General features: G+C 39.9%; 1 protein-coding gene across 2 annotated transcripts in view; it reads left to right on the forward strand.

Moving 5' to 3' along the window:
* PTPN2 (protein tyrosine phosphatase non-receptor type 2) overlaps nt 1–11,483 on the forward strand; it is a 33,012-nt gene extending 21,529 nt beyond the window's left edge. Inside the window, exons 7-10 of one of the 2 annotated variants that reach the window (XM_068396854.1) lie at nt 309–467; nt 4,207–4,397; nt 6,006–6,107; nt 10,674–11,483. In XM_068396854.1, the coding sequence (XP_068252955.1) occupies nt 309–467; nt 4,207–4,397; nt 6,006–6,107; nt 10,674–10,695 (474 nt within the window). In that variant the 3' untranslated portion in view covers nt 10,696–11,483. Of the gene's footprint in view, nt 1–308; nt 468–4,206; nt 4,398–6,005; nt 9,325–10,673 lie in introns of those variants that run through there. The other variant, XM_068396855.1, reaches the window with a different exon arrangement.
* The last annotated feature ends 9,627 nt before the right edge of the window (nt 11,484–21,110 follow it).

A 21,110-nucleotide genomic window follows, 5' to 3' on the forward strand; every position in this document is an offset into this window, starting at 1 on the left:
CATGCCTGAATAAAATCAAGCATATCTGAATTTCTTAATTTTAAAACTTGATATTAGGGTACTGATTTATTTGGTTAATACATGACCATTGATTTGTTCATAATAAGCTTTCATTAGATGGTTAACTTTTTTCCTGTAAAAACAATTCAGAAATCATTTGAGATGTTAATTTCTTATATAACTAATGGAAACATAATATGAAGAAATTAATTTTTAGGTTGAATTTTATGACTCATTTTAATTTGTAATTATTTTTTATATGTTGTCTATCAGTAGCAATGACACTTTTGACATAACTTTCTTTACAGATGGAGAAAAAAGACCCATTTTCTGTAGATATTAAGAAGGTATTACTGGATATGAGAAAATATCGAATGGGACTTATTCAGACTCCAGATCAGCTAAGATTTTCATATATGGCTGTAATAGAAGGAGCAAAATTTATAATGGGGGATTCAACTATACAGGTAAACATCTAGCTCCATGTATTTAAACACAAACAGTAGACTGCTAGCAGTAGTTAAGAATGAGCTCTGAACTATTCTAAAATGTGTAGCTTTGTGGGATTTAAATAATTTGCCTTTTTCAGTAGATGCCTAGAAGGTATTAGAGGGTATCTGATCGGTGCCTTCTATCAGCTAAACTTTTAATCCGATGTGTTTGTCCCTTCTTAGATAAAATATAAAAAAAACTTGTCTGTACTAATTTTTTTTTTCATAAAAAAGATTAAATTGATATCTTCAATACTGAAAAGCAAAAATAATGCCCAGTATCACTTTGAAAAGATAGCAAGGATCTTCTTACAATTTCTTGATCTTTGCTATATATTTTCCTAACAATAAAGTTGCCTGATACTACAGATCAAGTTTATTCCTAAAGTTGCTTTTTTTTTCCCCATATCCTTTAAAATTTGTGTCACAGTTAGTAGAATCTAGCCAAATATAATGAGTTGTGGGGTAAACGGGTTACCAAATCTCACTATTTTCAGTGTGGCTTGCAGATGTAACAGTAGCTGCAGCTATTTTAAATTGTGGGAGGGAGGACTGGGAGGAGAGGCTGTGAAACAGACTTAATTCTGCTTACATATGCTAGGGCTTTTTTATTTTGTTGATCTCTTAAAATCGTGAATGAAGCAGATAAACTAAAACATTTCATCTTTTCTGTGGTTCTGGTAGTTGTCAGATTCTTCTCTTTGACAAATGTTTCTTGACTTGCTATATAAAGAAATAATTTTGCACAACTACTAATCAACACCTAGCTAGTGAGATGCTAGTCTGACACCTGCGCTGTGTGCCTGGAGGATTGCGTGATTCATCCGAACACTAACAGCAATTTAGTTTCTTTATTTTCTGGAGGCTGTTCCTGGTGGTATGAGGGTGGTACTCTCTCTAATAATTTTTCTGCTTTGTTTTTTGAAAAGCCATTCTTCAAACTGTGAGCAGCTGTGGTTCCTGCACTTACCCATCTAGATCACAGGATTTCTAGTTTCTGGATACAAGGGAGCATTGTTAACTCAGAACACTGCTTGTCAGGTTCAGGTGTATTATTTCCTCATACTAAGAGAATGCCTAAGAAGGCACACTTCTCGTTTGTTCTTTTTTTTTCTTGTTATGATTCTATTGTTCAGATTATATTTCCTAAACTAGTGTTTTCTGCAGTGCAGGCAGTTGTCCTGGTGCTTTTCTCTTTAAGCCTCGAGGTCATGTGCAGAAGATCAATTGTCAGTGCTTAATAGGAGCATTTCTCCTTTGAAGGTCAGCTAGATCATTTTTTGCCCCCATATGGAACCATTGTACTGTCCAGAGTGTGAGAAGTGTTTACTTCTCTCTACTAGTGATGAGGAAGGCATGAAGTCATTGATCACTTCCCTAATATTACCAAAATGTTCATCTCGGACATCTCCATGGATTTCAGAAGTCAGTAAACTGTGCAGACAAACGCAACGTGTACTTGAACCTTTACTTGCTTACAGCTGATGGCTGCAACTGCAACACTTGTATCGGGGGTGAGGAGTCTCTTCCCCTCATTTAGCACCTCTGGGACTGCCACCTATGACTGAAAGGAAGGCTCATGCACTCGCCTAGGTCGCCCTGAAGCCTTGCAGAGACGTGTGGTTGGTGTGCCGCTGCATGGTGCTGTAGCTGAAACGATTATTTGCTTCCTAATTACATTACAGCACTGCACTATATAAAATGGGTGAGGTGGAACAAGACTGAAGTTTTCATTTCTATAAAATTCCCTTGTAATAAAGACAAGTTAATATTCCTTCAACAACATGGTAGAATAACTTACCGTTACTGTTTCAGAAAAATCTGTTGAAATGAGTGGTCTCTGGAAAGGAAATCTGTGGCTTTGAAAGGACAAAGAAGGTTGAATTCCTTAGATCTGTAGATGTGTTTTGCAGACAGAGAACAAGAATATTACAATTTTGTACTGAAACTTGTGAATCCAAAATCTGTATCTGACGTTCACATGAATCTGTCAACTGAACATCTTAACGTGCCTTTGTGTTGTGTTCATTCATTCTAAGAGGCAATACAGACCCTAAATCTTAGCTCGCCTGTGCAGGCATTTTGGTTATAATTTTAAGGACAATTGTATTTCTCAAATAAAATTTCATCACTTCTTTGTTTCTTGCAGACATCACAAGACACAGTGTAGTACTTCAGTTTCTGAGATATGTTTTTGTTCTTTTTTGTAAAGTTGCAGGTACTATTGTAAAATGGCAAAGGTAATTTAGCAACACGATCCTCCTTGTCTGTCTGCTCCAAGTTGTACATTATTTTCCCAGTCCTGCTGTTCACATAGTCTGTCACAGATATTTAAACTTAAAATTACCAGCCATTTGAGCTATTGTTATTAGATATTTAAGACAGAATTCTTGATGGAAAGTTCCTTCTGTTTGACGAGAGTAGTAAAATTGTCTCTGATTTCAGTTCTTCTGTGTAGCTTGTCACTCCAGATGGAATCAGTATTTACCTTAGCCAGCAAGTCTCTTGTGGACACAACCATGTCTTCCAAAAGGCCTTTTTCTGTGACAGTAAGATGGAGCTGCTGAGTGGATTTCTATTTGTTAGTGGCTGTTTCTTTTTTGTGTTTGTGTTTTTTTTTTTTCCTTGTTTAAGACAAAACAAAACCCCGAGAGTAAAGTCTCTTGTGCATGAAGACTCCCTTTGTGAATTTCAGATCTATACTGGAAGCTCCTCTGCGATGGAGGGGTTAGTTTATTGTCAAAGCTCATTCTGCTAGCAGTTACAAGCAGTTATAAGTAGCTGGGTTTTTTTGACATCAGTCTCTGAGTTTAATATTTAGTTTCGACCAGCAGTCTTGAATTCATTCGACAGATGAGAATCTAACACTCGTTTTGTGAAGAGTCAATTTCCAGTTCATCTTTCTTATCATAGACATTTAGAAGTAACTGATTCCCTCCCCCAAAGGTATTCTATATCTTTACAGGCTGGCTGATTTGTTTGAGAAAATAACTGATTGGTTTTTAGGGGCAATTCTTTTCCTTCCTGTTACCTTTGTAGGTTTTTTTCTTGCATTAAATTTTGTTGCAAGAAAGCCTTCAGACTATTCATCATTAGGACAGTTACCTATTAGGACAGAGATGTAGCAAACTAGCTTTACTTTGGATCTTTTATTTTTTTTTTCCATCTCATTTCAGATTTCTTCTCAAAACAAGATGAATTATCCGTTTTAGGATGCAGTAGATCTCTGGGCTAGTGGACCATAAGGTGAAATAGTAGGCCACAACTTCGGCATGAATAACCCTAGATTTTTTTTCATCGGGGTTGCAGATTTCTCCAGTTCTCTCTTTTTAGGCAGTTTTCACACAAGGTCCTGCTGTGTTTTGGAGCCGTGATAGGTAACAGCAGAGCGTAGGCATGTAGAGAGTAGAGGGAGACGGAAAGTGCTGGACTATGCAAGACAAGTTGCTTCTGCATTGCGGAGCTACTGTGGACAGTACAAACCCCAGAGTTAGTGGCCTTAGTGGCCTCATACCTTCACAGTGGCATTATCCTGGAGAAATATTAAAAGGGATCATTGTTGGAGAAGATGCGTCTTCACCTAACCTTTTTTATTTGCCCTTGATCTAGTAGTTCCTTTAATCTACTTCTGTGACTGTTCTGTTGGAAGACATTTTGGGCAAAGAGGGCCTTCAGAATTAGGAGAATTTTTGAAATATGTTCTCCTTGTTTGCAGAAACGATGGAAGGAGCTCTCTAAGGAGGACCAGGCGCCAAATTCTGAGCAGTCTCCTCCACACCCAACCAAAATAACCACAGAGAAGTACAATGGGAACAGCATAGCCCTGGAGAACAAAGATCAAACGGAGAAAATAAATACAGACCTGTCCACTAAAGTTCAAGATATCACAGATGGAAACATTGAAAGGTAGGCGAAATGAGGAAACCATTTAGAAGGCAGATACACTCTCTTAAGAGGCTGAATTATTGTATGCTTTTCTTATCATAAGAAACCTTCAAGATCTTTCTTCAGTGGGGGGAAAGGACAGGTGGTATTTGACTGATGTAATTATTTTTTTAAAATACAACTTCATTTATTCCTTGTGATAAAGTTTTATTGTTTAAAAGTCAAGAGAATACAACCAAATGTCTCTAATTGAAGCAGCTAAACCTTGTGCTTGAAAGCCTTTTCCTACAGATTGTGAACTCTTGTTTTACAGTGTGAATTAGGTCCTAAAGGCGCCTAACAAAATTTGATATTGATTTTTTTAAGTACAATGCTAACCTCTGTTTAGAAAAATATACCTCAGAAACACAAAGTTTTTGTCACCTAACACTTATTGTATGGTGATTGAAATTGTATCACTGAAGCCATATGTTACCCTCCCCTCATGTTAAATCTACCACTGTTAATGGATTTCTGTGGTTCAGCTGTGTCATGTGAATTTGTCTTTCTCTGTCAAGTTTCTCTGCCTCCTGAGCACTAGTGCCTCAACTGTGAGCTGCTGTGTTGGGAATTACCACCTGAATTGCTGTGCCTTGAGGCCCTGTGTCACTTGGGCCTGCCCAAGGGAGGGTAGTGTGTGGATCTGTAGCCAGAGACCCCGAAACCGGGCTGGGTTGTGCCGAGCCCTGCAGTGCACAGGCGGAGGCAGTGTCTGTCCCACAGGCCTGCAGTCTGAGAAGAGATGCAGCAGTTCAGTGTAGATAGACTGGAATTCTGGAGTAACAGAAGCTTACTGAATGCCCTGATGAGTTTATCTTTTCATGTCTTTATGAATGTTTTAAAAGAAAATGGTAGTGGTTTTGTAGATGATTGAAGGAGCCCCTCACAAGCAGGAGCGGGGGCATGGGTGTGAGCAGGGTGTTTGTGTGCTACGACTTTGACAATCAAAGTGGGTTTTTTGCCAGAGTTAACGCTTTCCTAGAGATCGTGAGGATGCTTTTGGAGGTGATTACAAGGCAGCCTTGGTAGTGTAACCACACACAACTGATCTAGTCTGTGTCCTTGATCAAGATTTGGTTTACAGCCTAAGTTGAGCACCATTAAATCTGCGTGCAGGCATGAGTGGGTTAGGATTGATGTGTCAGCGAGGCCGGTGTGAACTCTGCGGTGGAGTCACACGCTTAAATACTATGAATGCTTGCACGTAATACCCTACATTGCATATAAAAGCAGCCTCCATGAAAAAATCTCAGCTGCCCAACGGGGCACTGACAGAGGTAAAAGACTAAGCTCAGATAATTAAGCTAATTCTGTTCCCTGTTGAACACGTAGGTCAAGCACCCCTTACATCTTCACATATGAAATTTACTAATTTCATAGGGCTTCACTGACCTGAAACTGCCCACATCAAGATTGTTAAAACAGAATAAAGATTGCTTGGTTTAGATTTTATATACTGCTGCCATATGCTTCTGGTAGGTTGGTTAAGTATTGGGAGTGTGCTGGGAAGAGATTGGTTTTAATGTTTTAATGGCCTTTTTTTCCTGTTCTGTGATGTAAGGTTTACCTTTTTTTTGTCTTTTCTTTAAGTACTGTCCGAAAACGACTGCGAGAGGATAGAAAAGCTAACACAGCACAGAAGCTGCAGCAGATGAAGCAGAAGCTAAATGAGACTGAAAGAAAAAGAAAAAGGTGGTTATATTGGAAACCTATTCTCACTAAGATTGGGTTTGGTACACTGATTTTAGTTGGTGCTTATTCTTGCTGGAAAATGTATTTTCAAGAACATTCCTTGTAAGTAAACAGTAAGCCTGTCTGCTCCAGCAGCTAATTTTGCTGAAAGTTAATGACTAGGGGTGTGACTTTAAGCAGTAAACTCCTTACACCTGGAATGGGTGCAGACTGTTACATACAATAGAGAAGTGATGTAAACTTGATCACATGTCAACATCTCAGGACTTTCCACTGCAGGTACTTACAAAATGAACTGCTACCCCCCAACAGAGTTGATGTTTTTTGTTTATAAGAGCAGGTACAAACTTGCTGCAACTGTTTATACACTTTTTAAAATGGTGTTCTACCGGATCGTAAGCAAATGCTGAACTACAGAGGTTTAGCTACTGAAGGCTGTCTGGATTTAAATTTACATGCCTGACATAAGCAATAAACAGTGTTGTGTCATTTACGTTATTAATGCAAAGAAGTTATCCTTAAATGTGTGTAATGTGTAATGTACTAGTGACATGAACATAAACATTTTATATTCTTATGACCTAGGGTAAATATATTTTATAATTGCATATTTAATCTTTTTGTAGTTCACTGTACTTCTAAAAGCTCAGTTTGTACAAATTTCTGACCAAAAAGAATTTGATTTTGAAATGAAATGTAATTATAATTCGTACAGAAAAATAATAGTGCAACCATTCCCCATATTTTGACTCTCCAATTTATGATATGAGCAGCTAGGGGTCTGATGAAGCACTTACCAATTTCTACTCTCTTAATTTGCATTCCTTATTTATTTTTTTGTAGCTTTCATTATTTAAGTAAAGCTTGGAAATTTGATATTTTTTTTTTAAGGCTTTTGAGAACTTAGTCCCCACTGAAAAGCATACTGTTGATTAATGTATTCAGACTTCAGCTACTGTTTGAAGGCCAACATTGTTAAAGTTCTGACATTCCATTAAATGTGAAACATAATGTTTTGTGTGTCTATAGATTTTAATTGCTAGAAAGAATAAAATTCCTTCATCAGTAATAGGTGTAGAAAGCACATCAAAGGAAACTGTAGTTGAATTTCCAAGAGTGGTTGTAATAGAAAACAAATGTTGGTAGCGTTCTCCCGTAGCCAGTGTGCTCAGCTGTGTGAGCCACTTCTATAGCTTCACAAAGTCTAGATTTGCTTTTCAGGTTCCCCAGCAGTGTATTAAAGAGGCATGACTTAACCACTTAATGATGAATATTTTGGGAATATCTGTGCTACAGTCACTTTAAAATTATTGAGCCCTCCCTTTCCGTCAGTTGGACAATAACACTTTCTAAATAGTAATTCAACACAAATCACTTCCTGTCCTTTAAGTTCTCTGTGAATACAGAGATTGTATGTGGCTGTGCGTAGCTTGCTGTCATCCAAGTTGAGACCTAATAACTTGTAATATTGGACTGCACTTTGAAACCTGGATTTTATTCAAGCATTGCTTTGTTGGGTGACTTCAGAGAAGTCATGTTTTCTCTCTCCACTTTTCTGGCTTGATTGTTTTCAGTTGGATATGGGGGTTTGCTCCCCTCCCTCCTTGGTCCTTTTGTAGAGCACTGTTTGGATTTACTGCGGAAAAATACTAAAAGAGCTAGATAACTACTTTGCTTCTTATCCAAAGGAATTCACTTGACAAGTTTCCAGTACGTTCAAGCTTAGTAGTAACATACCAGGCACGGGGCCCAAGTAGTCTGACGTTTACTACACAAAGCTAAGTTGAGTTTACTCTTTGAAATTCTCCTTTCACAATAGCTAATATTATTTTGGACTATGCTATTTATGTAGTAAACAAATGCTTAAGGGTCTAGATAAGGAAAACAAGTGTAGTTTCTCAGAACCTACGGTTCTGAATTTGGGAAATTGTCAGTAAACAAGACAATTTGTCCCGTGGCAGTACTGACCAACTATGCAGCTCTAATAGCAAAATGTCTTGCTGATAGCTGTGACACAGTATAGACAGGCAGCTTACGTATTTTAAGACATTTCATAATTGTTGCAAACACAGAAACTCTTTTAGCCAACAAGAGGCTTGGCAAAAGGTGGTGTTTTTTTTCTTCTTTAAATTGGGAAGACAGGTTTTCAGTATCAGCTATAACTGATAGTAAGTGTAAATGTATGTGCCTTAAAAGATATTTTGGTTATGGAACAACACATGGAATGTAATTAAATGCTTTTATAACAGAAATATTCCAGATTTTATTCTAAATACTTAAAAGCAGCTAGGGAAAAAGTGCAAGCGAAACCTTCACTGAAATCATACTGTTGTTTATCACCTTTCTATTGGCATGAGAAAGATTTCCTGGGCTACCAGTATCCCACAGACTCTAACTGAGCTCTGACTGTGGCTTGTCAAGTTGTCACTTGAATTTTTTTGTGATTCCATGTTCTAAATCCTGGCTTTTTCATTCTCTCCATCCTGAGCAGGCATTCCTCTTCTGCGTGGGGCAGGGCAGGAGGGGACCATCTTACATCATCTCACACCTATTGATGCAATAAAGCAGGACTTGCACATTCAACAGTTGACCTGTAAAAATTTGGTTTGGTTTCATGGCTGTATCTATCTTGAGAGTCGAACTGTTAATAATTTAAGGACCATGAAACAATACAAGTCTTGGACAAAACTGTTTTGTACAGTGAATTGTCCACAACAGTATGGGCGTAGGAAGGGAAATTAAACGTTCGATCCCTTAGTACATTCCAGGAGATAATTTGGATAAAACTCTTCTTGCTGGTCCATCAGTAATCCTTAAAAAACAAATCTGGGGGAGGCTTGTTCTCTTTACTGCAAACTGAGCCCTTGGGATACTTTGTTATTCTGTAGGATTTAAACTTGCAGCAGTTATTGCACAACTTGGATGTTAAATAGGAACAAATAGGTGTCACAGTGAAGAAGTGTTGATCCAAGTGACCTCTGTTGTAGGCAATGCTTAAAGAAAGAGCAAAGCAGAAGGACAGGCCTTCTGACCCCTCTCCTGCCTCCCCCCCACTGGACAGCTGCTGGCTGGTCTTGTGCTGCTTCTAAAATTATGTTGCACTCGATTCAAAGTGTTACTGTGTTGGGTTTTTCCCTCTGTTCTGGAAATATATCAGTCAAAATATTTGATGTGTAGTGGACTTCTTTGAATTTGATTAAACCATGTTTGACTCTCAGATGAGCCTTTCTGTACAAATGATGCACGTTTTTATGAAAAAAAAAAAAATCACTAACAAACATTTGGACCTCCGTTGTGAGGGGTTTGCAAATTTGGAATTTGTCCTTTAGGTTTTCTGTTGATGTTCTTGGTGCAGGGACAGTCCACTTGGAGTGATGGTACATCTGTATTTTTCTTGAAATGTATTAAGTGAAATAATTGAATTCAGCGTGAAATAGCAATTTGAAAAAAAAATCACAGGTTTATTTTATGGAAGTGAGATGTTGCAAGTGAACCGTAGCTTATGCTGTTAAACCTTGAGTCAAGTGGTTTACTGACATCAGTTTCTATCTCACTGACAAGGGAAGAGGTGTAAATGTGTATGCATGTATGTGTGACTGGGTCATGCAGGCGATTAAAAAGCCTGGCTAGCTTTAAGTTTAATGAATGTTAACCAAATTATTTAGTTTGCTGTTGGCATTGTAGTTAAACCTGAGACACTTGAGGACTGCACAAGGAACTAACTTAACGATGACAAAAGAGGAAGTCTTCTGCATGGCCAAGTGGCTTAAGTCAGAGGATGAGATTTGCAAAGTTGCTGTAACACACAGTAGTCTTCCTGGGCTTTTTTGTTTTCCCCCAAAGTTTTAGGTCAGTCTTAAATTTTTGTGTACAAAAAATAAATGTGTTCAAAATTGCATCTCTGTCTGAGTCTTTATTTAAAGTGGAAGGATAAATACTTGGAAGAATTTTTTTAATGTGTCTTAACTGATCAAAGCAAGCTGCTTTGTGAATCAGGGTAGTGCTTGCAGAACTCAGAAGCATTTTACTTGTAGTAGCTTGTAAACACAAAGGTCTTTGTGTTCCTGGGAGTAGAGTCTTATCTCTCGTAAGAACAAAATGTCCGGTGTTGGGATGTCTTCCTCACTACAAGAACCCTTTGCCTAGAAACACTTATTTCTGTGTTGCTGTGCCAGGACTGGCCTACAAATGCCATGAGAGGTGACGTTAGTGTGTTGAGATGCAGCCTTCTGTGGTCCCGCTAAGGCCCAAGGAGGCTTCTGCAGTGCTTGTGGTTACATGTAGGAGTAAGTGGTTTGCTGGACTAAGAGCTGTGCTTGAAGCTCCCCAGCAAGTACGTGCCTTGTACTGTAATATGGAAATACCTTCCGAAAAAGCAATGGCTTCCCACGAGTGCTTGCTACAGCCAAAGAGTAGTGGGTAGTTGCTCCAGGGAATGCATGAGAAGCTGTTTGGTGTTTGTCGTGAGCTGAAAACCTGCTGTCTGTTCTTATTTATCTTTTTTTTTTTTTTTTCCCCTGTACTGTGTACTGAATCGGTGACTGTCTTCTGCATTGTGTGTCGCAGGCCGAGACTGACTGACACCTAAGCCTTCAAGACTTGTGAATATTCTGCAGCTATAAACTGCACATTATTGACATGCAAAGCGAGACATGACCCCCTCTTCGGGAACAAAAAGGGAGGTCTGTTAAGTACCAAGAAGACCTCAGTTATCTGTTTACAGCGTAAACTGCGTCGAGGGGAGGAAGACCACCAGCAGCGTGCTACTTTGCAAAACACAATAATTTGCCGTCTTGTGTTTTTATAATGCCTGTATTAATGTAGAAAGATGTAAAAGAAGTAAATTAGGAAATATTTTGTTTTGTACTGCCATTTTTCTTGTATTTTTATACTTTTTGGCAGCATTAAATATTTTTTTAAATTGACAATACACTGTCGTGTGTGCATTATGTTAGGGAGAAACTGTTAAGAGCCTGTTTTGCAGAAAAAAGAAAGGTTTCGCCTTAAGGTTTTCTATATCCTGTCTTAACTGGAAAATGGCAAAACGGTTAGAATGTGCTTTATGCAAATATTTTCATTAATGCTAAGTATTGTAGTTTGAGCTAGGAGGAACTCCTGTATGTTTCTTTTGGAATACATCACTGAGAATATTATTTTATTAATCTGACCGGTTGGTTTGGTAATCCTTCCAATGTTTGCTATAAAATACGCACAAAACGTTTGGAGTCACTTTGTGAAGGGCGTTTTGTTGATGATGCTTTGAAAGGAGGAAAGGTGGGAAATCTGACCTCATGTACGTCATTGATGGGTGCTGAGGGCCACATGCAAAGCGCCCAAAATGAACAGTGTCTTTAATTAAACAAGGTCTGGACTGTGCCATTGCAGTGTGATGTATGTGTGGTACTTCATGTCTCCCTGACACAGTCTGAACAGCTGGAGTGGAAAGGGGTAAACTGGAGTGCTGCTCAAAGGAGTTCTGCTAATGGACTCCAGAGGGTTTCCCGCCCGGTGCCTGCTGTAACAGAGCTGATCTGAATTCTGCACTCGCTGACGTTCTCTGGCAATTTCAGGTGAACCTTAATCCACCAAAAAACTATACTCAGTATTACTGTGGTGGGGTTTTACATGTAATTTGTACTTAACATATTTTTTGTAATGGGTTTTGTACAAGTCATACAGTTGCTGAAAGTAAAGCATGGAAGAGGGGCGAAATCTAGGGCAACTCTGGCTATTTTTGCTAAAATAAGCAGCAACCTGAACTCTTAACAGAACTTGGTTTTGAGGCTCATTCATGAAAGCAACAATATTCAGAGCTGTGTTTGACTTGAAGGTGAAGCTGAATCAGGGGAGCACTTAATGCCATTACTTGAGCTAAATATGTGCTTGATACCATCTTGAAATTGTCTGAATCACCACAGTCTGGTTTGTCTAAATATTCTAATTTCTTCAGATGATCAGTATTGTTCCTAGCCTATGTTGGAGGAACAAACAACTTCACAACTTGATTCAGCTTTCATTTCCCGTTGGCACAGCTATGAGAGCGGGTGTGTTTATAATGAGAGATCAAGGTCTGGCCAAAACCGCTCCAATAAACCCTGTTGTTGTTGAACACAGGAACAGAGCCTCTTTATACCACTTCATATGTCTTTGGATATAGCTTTCAGACAGTTGTGCCTTTTACCTTCAGCTGTGGCTTATGTCTTCGTTATTTTTGTCCTCTTTGAATTGTGGGTAAGCATAAGGTGTATGACAACTATAAAAGTGCACATGCTTCCTTATTTTACCTGCTGCTGTCACAGGTAATTATCAATCAAATATGCAGCTGATCTGTTTTATCTTCTGGGCTGTAGAGGGCTGAATGCCCTTTGGCTCTCATCGCACAGGGGACTTTTCTAATCAAAATGCTGATTTCCTTGCTCTTGAAGTTTGTTAAATGATTTCCCTCTGCTAAGCTGCTGGACTAAATTTGATGTCGGGCTAACTTGATGAATAGGCAAAGGGGATAAAGAGAAAGTAGTTCCAAAGCCAGTGCTTTGTCAGGGGTTACTGAGGGCTGCTGTCTGACAGCAGAAGTCTCGGCTCACTGGCCCAGGACCTTCTGGCACGTGCATGTCTTTTGTTACTTCTACACAAGGCCACACCTCTTGACTACTACTGGGGAAAATGTATTTTAAAAGGTCAAGGAAGGGGAAGGGCTGCCTTCTGAAAGAAAGAGGGTTAAAACAATGAGACACTTGCAGGTTTTCAAATGAAAAAGCTGGGATTTACTGGCTGCCATTTTTTTTTTCCCATCTCCAAGAGGAATGCTGCAGAGATACTTGTTTTTGTTTTCACTAGCTATCTTACTGCAAGGACAAAACCGACGCCTTGTTCACAAGGTGCTGGTGTGCAAAAGGGTGGGCAGACATGGTGGGTGCAGCAGTTCAGCTCACGTGTCCTGAGGGCAGGTGGTGGAAGCAGGACAGGCTCGGGGCGACTTGTACTGATGCCTGTTCTTGGGCGCAAGGGGAGGTCAAGGGCAGCTGCCAGCTGCAGGAGCCCACAGCAGCCCCCTAGAGAACTGCTGGCCTGGCCCAGGAGAAGTCACCGCATCCCAACAAAGACCAAAAGGTCCGGAAGAGCCAAACTCGTAACTTTTCCCCAGGGGACAAGAAAGCCTGGAGGCTTTTTTCTAAAAGAGTAGGAACCCACAGTACTGAGTGCTCCCCTTTTTCCTTCTTCTTGAGGTTTCACTGTGTGCCTCTTGAGGAGCTACAAGCAGCTATAGATTGTTTATGAAAAATCTTGTGAGGCAAATGACAGCGCCTTCATCACTTTTGGCTGGTCCTTCTTTCCCTTAATAATTCATCCCAGCATCACAGAATGGTTGGGGCTGGAAGGGACCTCTGGAAATCATGTAGTCCAACCCCCTGCCAAAGCAGGTTCCCCTAGACCACGTTGCACAGGGTCACATCCAGGTGGATTTTGAATATCTCCAGAGAAGGAGACTCCACAACCCCCCTGGGCAGCCTGTTCCAGTGCTTTGTCACCCTCAGAGTAAAGAAGTTTTTCCTCATATTCAGATGGAACTTCACGTGTTTCAGTTTGTGCCTGTTGCCCCTTGTCCTGTTGCTGGACACCAATGAGAAGAGTCTGGCTCCATCCTCTTGACACCTGCCCCTAAGGTATTTGTAAATATTGATAAGACCCCCCCTCAGTCTTCTCTTCTCCAGGCTAAACAGACCCAGCTCCCTCAGCCTCTCCTCGGAGAGATGCTCCAGTCCTCTGACCATCTTTGTAGCCCTTAATTTGTCCTCTTGCTATATATACACCTCATAGTAACTTTTTAAAAGCTACAAGCAATCCCTTAGTGCTTAACAACGCTCAGCCCTGTCTTTTTTTCTCCTCCAGTCCCAGGTATGTCTTGCTGGTCACAAGTATAAAGAGCTTACCATCCTTGGCAAGTCTTTCAAGTCAGTCATTCTCGTTGACATCTACTTTAATATAGGTTTTAAGTTCAGAATGAGCATACACAGGTTAGTGTGCAGGACCGGAATGTAGTTAGCTAGATATATACACACCCATTAGGCAGTGAGTTAGGGATGATGGGGAAGAAAGGGAGGGAAAAACTAAAGCCTGAGAGTCTTCACCTGTCCAGCATGGAGCCCCTCTTCCAACTCACACCAGGGGTTCACCCCAGTACCTGGACAGAGTTCCTGCAGTGCAGGACATCACCTGCCTCCGCAAAAGGATCTGAGTGACCTCAGGTTTCGGTATGACGGACAATTACAGACCAATTAGCTTCTGCAAAGAAGCTTCTGTCTCACAGCAGTTGGCCTGTGCCTCACAGCAGAAGTGTTGGGAATAAAGAGACAAACAAGTGTGCTCATTTCTCCTGTCTGTCTCACAGCAATTTATGCCCTTGTCTCAGTTTTTAACATGGTTAGTTTTTCCAGCTAGTTTTAGGTTTATCAGACTTGCCTTGTGCTACACGTGGCCTTTTGTCTGCATTCCCTGACCTCATCCACATTTTGGCTCCCCAGCTTATTCATCTGGATACCTATGGAAATGCCTAAGAACAGATTTTGGTTAATTCTCACTTACGAACCCTAGAACTGCACCATCTCGTACTCATGACCTGCTATCACCTTCTAGTAGTTTCTCCACTGTTGTCCCCCTCTTGATGACGTTGTTTGAACTCACTGCTGCTCAAACACCATACAGCTTCCCGAGTTTGGAACAGTACAGGCTTCTCTTCCCCTGACTCACACGAGCGTACCTTACACAGAATCCTTTTCCTGCCCCTTTCTGTTGGCAACACAAGCTGCACTGGCATTGCACTCGAAGAGGAACCCAAGAGGAATTACCACCAGTTTTGAAAGCTCGTTACTGCTTCCCAGCATTTCCTTGTACTTACTGTTCTGCTCCATGTTAAGTTTCTGACTAAAAAAATAAGCTCTGTGGCTTTTCTTTTCTTGCTTACAGCACTTGAAGAATAGCTACAGTATATTTTTATGTCTGTAAAACATGCTTCTATCTCACAACTTGCTCTATGAATCACTTTTTAAACTGCAAGAAACTCCTTGCAATTGTGTCCTTTTGAAAGTGTCTCCAATTGTGTCTAAGACAATGCCTGAAAGCAGCAGTCCAGCCTGTCGCGAGGGTTTTGGGTTAAGTGCTTAGTAGTTGTAGTCGCAACATCAGATAGCAGATACCACAATTCAGATCCTTATTTTTATTTTTTATTTTTTAAATCATGAGCACTACTCTGGGGAATCTTACCATTTTTTGTGCCACAGGGCTTATTATTTTTTACAGTATGTTAAAAAAGTTTGTGGCCTGTCTGGAATGGTCAAGGCTTCATCCTTCCTATCAACAAGTAGCTTATAACCCGAGATTTAGCACAAGACTTTGCTGCAGTACAGTGATCAGTTGTGTACTGCTCCTTCCTAAATTGAAGATAGAGCTATAGAATCATTTTTACATCCATGAATCTGATAAAGGTAAGTCAAGGTATCTTGCTGGTTAAAACCACCCTTCCAACAAACAAAGGTAACATTGCCGTACGTGCAGACCCCTAGCTGAGGACACAGTAGTTTAGTTTAACTCGCCCTTGTGAGGAATCGTGCACTCTGGAGGGAGAGACTACAGCATAACCGTGTAACCCAGAAATCAGGCAAGCTCAGGAGATGAGAAGGCTGATGCAATTCTGAGCATGGAGTTCGTCATAACTTTAGAGAGCATGGAGGATTTTAGAAGAGCTCCAAGTGATAAAATCATAAGAACTTCAAGCCTTTTAACTGCTTGCAAATACTGGATTTCATGCCTCACACTTCTTGTTAATAGCTGAAAAAGAGATGCCAATAGTGAAACACTGCTCATGACCAGCATGGATATGAACATCCGTCAGTCCAATGAATAAGACCAACAAATCTTAATATAATTTTCTATTTTCCATTGCCTGCCTTTCTCACAAATTTATTGCAAGATTTAGATGAAAAGGTTAAGAAGCTGTTAAAGAATATCTTCAGGGAAATGGGCAGGAAAGCTACCCCAGCTACTGCTAGTTAACTACATGATGGCACTTTTTGATAAAATACATTCCAAGTGCTACTTTTTGCTTTTTTAGGGGTCTGGCCATTATGTTATAACTAGGAGCTACCTGATGCCTTCACGTATGACGTATTCTCTCAGTTAGTTACTGCACAGAGAGATTTTCTTCAGATGTGTAACTACAGAAGGAATAGCAGGTGGTAGCGCAGTGTCTGCTCCGAAACCAACGTTTCAGTCCCAGTTCCTGTTAACCTCCGCAGCAGGTTGTTGGTGCAGTGTCTGGCCACCTGCCTGCCCTGCCTTGGAGCACACAAATCATACGGGATTCCCAGCATAGCTGTATTTAGAAACACTCAGAGAGTGGTAAAGAATCTTGGTTGGCTTGTTCTCTTAAGGTGTTTGTAACATAAGTACTGGTTTAGCCAAAATGACAACAATAAAAATTACTATGTCTAAGCTATTTGAGAGAGTATTTTCGTGAGAAATTGCACCTTTATCTGGAATCATTAAAAGAAGGAAAGAAAAAACAACTCCCACGCCTCAGAAAAATTCTGAATGCTTCCTGGCTGTTGCTTCAGAATCTTTGTTTTTCTTCCTCTAGCTTTTTCTTACTGCTTCTCCTTGTTCCAAGCCATACTAATTTTCATTGAAATTTAATCTATTATCACGGCTGCTTTGCTTTTGATTCATACAGTTTTGCAGTTAAATACCTTCTGAACTGTAGCTTCCCAGATGCCACTGGACGTATATCAGACTGCATCTTGCTTAATGCAACCAATTAATACAAATTTCTCATATCTGATTAAGTTTCTGTGGATGCCCAAGCAACACTGCTTGTGTTGCCCAAATAAGGTTTTATCCTTCAGATTTTTTTAATTTATCATTTAAAAACCACAGAAGTTGACCAGTATTTCAAGTTTTTTTAGTACCTTGTATATTTTAGATCTGCACAATATATTCTGGATCTTGAACAAAGTTGCATGCCTGTGTCAAACAGTTGCAGTGAACCCTGTTTGGGCTTGCAATTTTTATCTTGCAAGGTATTTAAACACCAAGGCTTTATGCAAATGAACTCTTTACAATGCAACACACATACTCCACAACTTGTTTGCGGTACTGAGCATCCCTTAGAACACCAAGCTGCAGATGGCAGAGATATTTAATAAGTTTACTGCAGCGTGGCTGAAGTTCACAGGTGTCAGAATAACAACACTTGTGAATAGCCCTAAATGAAGCCGTTAATGTGATCCCAAAAGAACTAAGTACTTAAAACAGCCAACTAAATAAAGCTTATACAATCACATTCTTTTTAAGAAACACAACAAAAACACCCCTAAGAAACTTAAAAAGTTTGTGCCTCTTGATAATTCCTTTTTTTCCCCCATACCAATGTAGAGGGGTTTTTGGAGGAGAATGGTCATGTAATGAGCCAGAAGTATGAGAGTATGGAGTGAGGGCCTAGCTGCGTGACAAGATTCATGTAGCTAGTGTCAACAAGCCGACCTTGGAGAGATGAGGAAAAACAGTAGCTGAGCAAACAAGAATTGAGGGAGTAGCCGGTGGGAGCCGAACACGGAGGAGAAGAAACAAGAACTGATGGAGCCAATTAAGAAAAGACCAGTGGCAAAGCAGTGACCAATCAACACATCAAAGAAGAGTATGTTTAGTAATATTAACCAGTAGCAATGCACATGCTTACAGCCAGGGACAGTACAAAATGTATAAAAGGGACAGCTTACGCTTAATAAAGCGTCTTCACTTTGATTCACATTGGATTGTGTGGAGGCGTGTTCCTTCTCCTCACACCAACATCCTATGACGGTTGGAAAAGCCTCATGAAGCATCTCCAGTGCATGTGTAACTCTTTCCAAACAGCCATACTCATTGTATAAGCAACACACAAGCTGTGGCTGAGGAGCTGGCTCTTGGATAGGTACCATTCAATACCTTGCAAGTTAGTGTAATAGAAGACATCCCTTCAGGGCTTATTGCTTTATGGTCATAAAACTTTATGGTCATATGTTACACTAACTTTATGGTCATAACAGTTGCAATTATCTGAGCCCTGCACGCATGCAGGAACATTCCCATGCTCAGCCAGTAGAAGGACCTACACTAAGGTACTGCCCAGGCAGACACTCATCCCCTTCTTTCTGAAGAATAGTTTTCATCTCAGGAAAGCTTCCAGAAGCTACAGCTGATTTAAACAGCTATCTCTGTTGTGCTGGTTTGCTCAGTGATTCCAACAGAACTCCACAAATTAAATATTCTGCCTCCTTTAAAACCCACCATTCTATGTAGCCGCTGTCAGTTCAAAGGACTCTTCTTACCCACATCCATCCACACTTCTAAAATAACAGAGTTTACGTTCCAAGATGAGTATGTTTAAACTGCTAGGCCATTCTTTCTTGACCTGTTCTCTAGTACGTCAGCAAAGCCCCAACTCAAACCAAACATGGTCATTAGACCGCGCAGAAGCATCAGTGCATGGAAGGCAGAACTGAGTATCTCCTACAGCTTCATTCTAAGGTCAGCTTCCAGTTTGACTGGTAAACCTGACACACCCTGGTGGCTTTCAGGTCTAAAGCCCAAACCAGGACCATGATTGGCTTCAACTTCTGACTTCTTAGAAGTTCAGATTCTAATCAAGGAAAGCGAATACTCGGTTCCAGATTCAGCAGTGCATAAGAACAAGCAAGTAGTTCCTGTGATTTACACAAGCCTATGGGCTTAAAGTTAAGAAGTATTCTAAGTGTCTACTGCTTCAGGGCAAAAGTTTCCAACCAGCGTGGCAGATTCAGCTTTCCAAACTACTGTACAGCAGCAAGTCATACTCCATAACAGCTACCAAATCTCTCTGTGCTCCCTACTCTCCAGTTACAGGTGATGTATTACATTCACAGAGAGTGAGAATCCATCACAATGAAGAATGACATCAGAAGAATATTTAGGTCATTAGTCCTTTTCTAAAAATGTGAAATTTGAACAACAGTATTTGCAAGCACGAAATATGACCATGACGGGATCTATATGAAGGCAGGCTGCAAATGGTTTAGCCTTCCACTTGCCTATAGAAACTCAAGCTTCTTGTAAAACAATGACAAGACCGTGAGCCAAAACAAATCTTTAAGCTTGGACTCATGTCAGCTTTTCAGTCATGTTATTTGGTTCACCTTCTGGTTGTAGCTTGCTTACCAGTTGTATGCAAGTTGCTTTTTGTTCAGGTAAGTTTCTTTTGGTTCACAATCATCACAGGCACAACAGTCATTCCTGAACACTTTAAATCTATTCATAGCTCATTTTTCACACCATAAAACATGGCATCTTCATGAAATGTGGCATCTTCGTGCCTTACTACTGTAAAAGCTTATTAATATGAGCAAAGGATTACTTTACATTTCTAGCATGGTATTTAATGTTAAGAAGCATTGGTGTTAATACAATTCAAAACTTTAAAAAAAACAAACCGCTGCAGATGTAACAAAGTTATCATGAAACTTTTCCGGTTTTCCTAATGCCAGCAGCAGTTAGTTCCTGCTCACATTGTTCTACACACATCTAGATTTGTGACTAACTCAAATATAGTATTTAACTTGAGACTGCCTACATTTTAAGACATCATTTGAAGGTATTTGGACATACAATGAAGCATTTGCTCCACATATCAATTCTCCAAGGTTCAGTTTGCCCTGCATTACCTGCTTCTGCAAGGCAGACTTAAGACTGGGAAACACTTAAATTTCTTATTGTTTTGTGGAAAAAGAACAGTAACTGAATATTCATTTAAATATTAGTCCTCTGTGACAGGCATTCACTATGATTCTCACCTCACAAATTTTCAAAAGCCTGAAAAGATCAGCGATACCACGTCCTTTGCATGATCAGTCACATTCACTGAGTAGTTGTGTCACATTCACTGAGTAGTGTCACCATCTCTGGATGTGTTTAAGAATTAAGACTGGACATGGCACTTAGTGCCATGGTCTAGTTGACAGGGTGGTGTAAGGGCAACGGTTGGACTCGATGATCCCTGAGGTCTCTTCCAACCTGGTTGATTCTGTGATTCTGTGACTGAACTGCTCTTCTTTACCAACAGGCGCAAGCTTCCAAGCAAAGCTGACTACTGAATCTTATGCCTACACCTTTAACAGATTTCTTCAGGACTGCTGCTGGTCCTTTCCTCATCATTTGTACCACTGGCATGACAACACCACAAAAAAAAAAATATTTAGCAGACTAAAATTATAGCCTGTATATACATCATGCTTATTAATTCATAAGCTATAACTTAGAAATTCTAGATTTAAAGTTACTTTTAAATAAGCTGATGTGACCAGGCACTTCCAAAAGATCAAAATTGAACATGTAACTTAATAATGCAACAAGTACCATTACAAACGTTAAACACATGAATTACTCATCACACAATTAGTGTCTCAGACAAGCTTATAAAATATACAGATACCAGACTGCTTGCTATCAGGCCAATGATTTCATTCCTTTATATTTCAGAGCACTGTATTCATCCTCAAATCAGTCTAAGAAGGCTCATCTACCTAGAAAGCTTTAGTTTTAGCATCTCCGCAGCCCTTGGAAGCGGAATGGAAATTATACAACAGAAGTAGAGCAGAAAAGATAGACCAGGCTTCTCTACCACTTGCAGGCTCCCCAGCTGAAGCTACCACAACAGCATTGGAAAAAGAAGGCAGAACTAATCACTTCCGAGCTTCACTTAAGTCACCAGGAAGGTTGTGAAAAAAAGCTACAATCCAGAGTTGACATGGAAGAGTAGAGTTTTATCTTCGTAAGAAAAATCTATGCCTGCACATCAATCTCAAGTTCTCAGTTACATGAAGAAGGTACACCATAAGCTTTTCCATAGCAATAACACTTAACCAAAGAAAAAGTTTTTTTAAGAAATATTTTATTAGAAAAAAAATCAACCAAAGTTATTCAATAAACAACTGTACA

The sequence above is a fragment of the Nyctibius grandis genome, chromosome 3 (genome assembly GCF_013368605.1).
Source record: "Nyctibius grandis isolate bNycGra1 chromosome 3, bNycGra1.pri, whole genome shotgun sequence".
Lineage (NCBI taxonomy): Eukaryota > Metazoa > Chordata > Aves > Nyctibiiformes > Nyctibiidae > Nyctibius > Nyctibius grandis.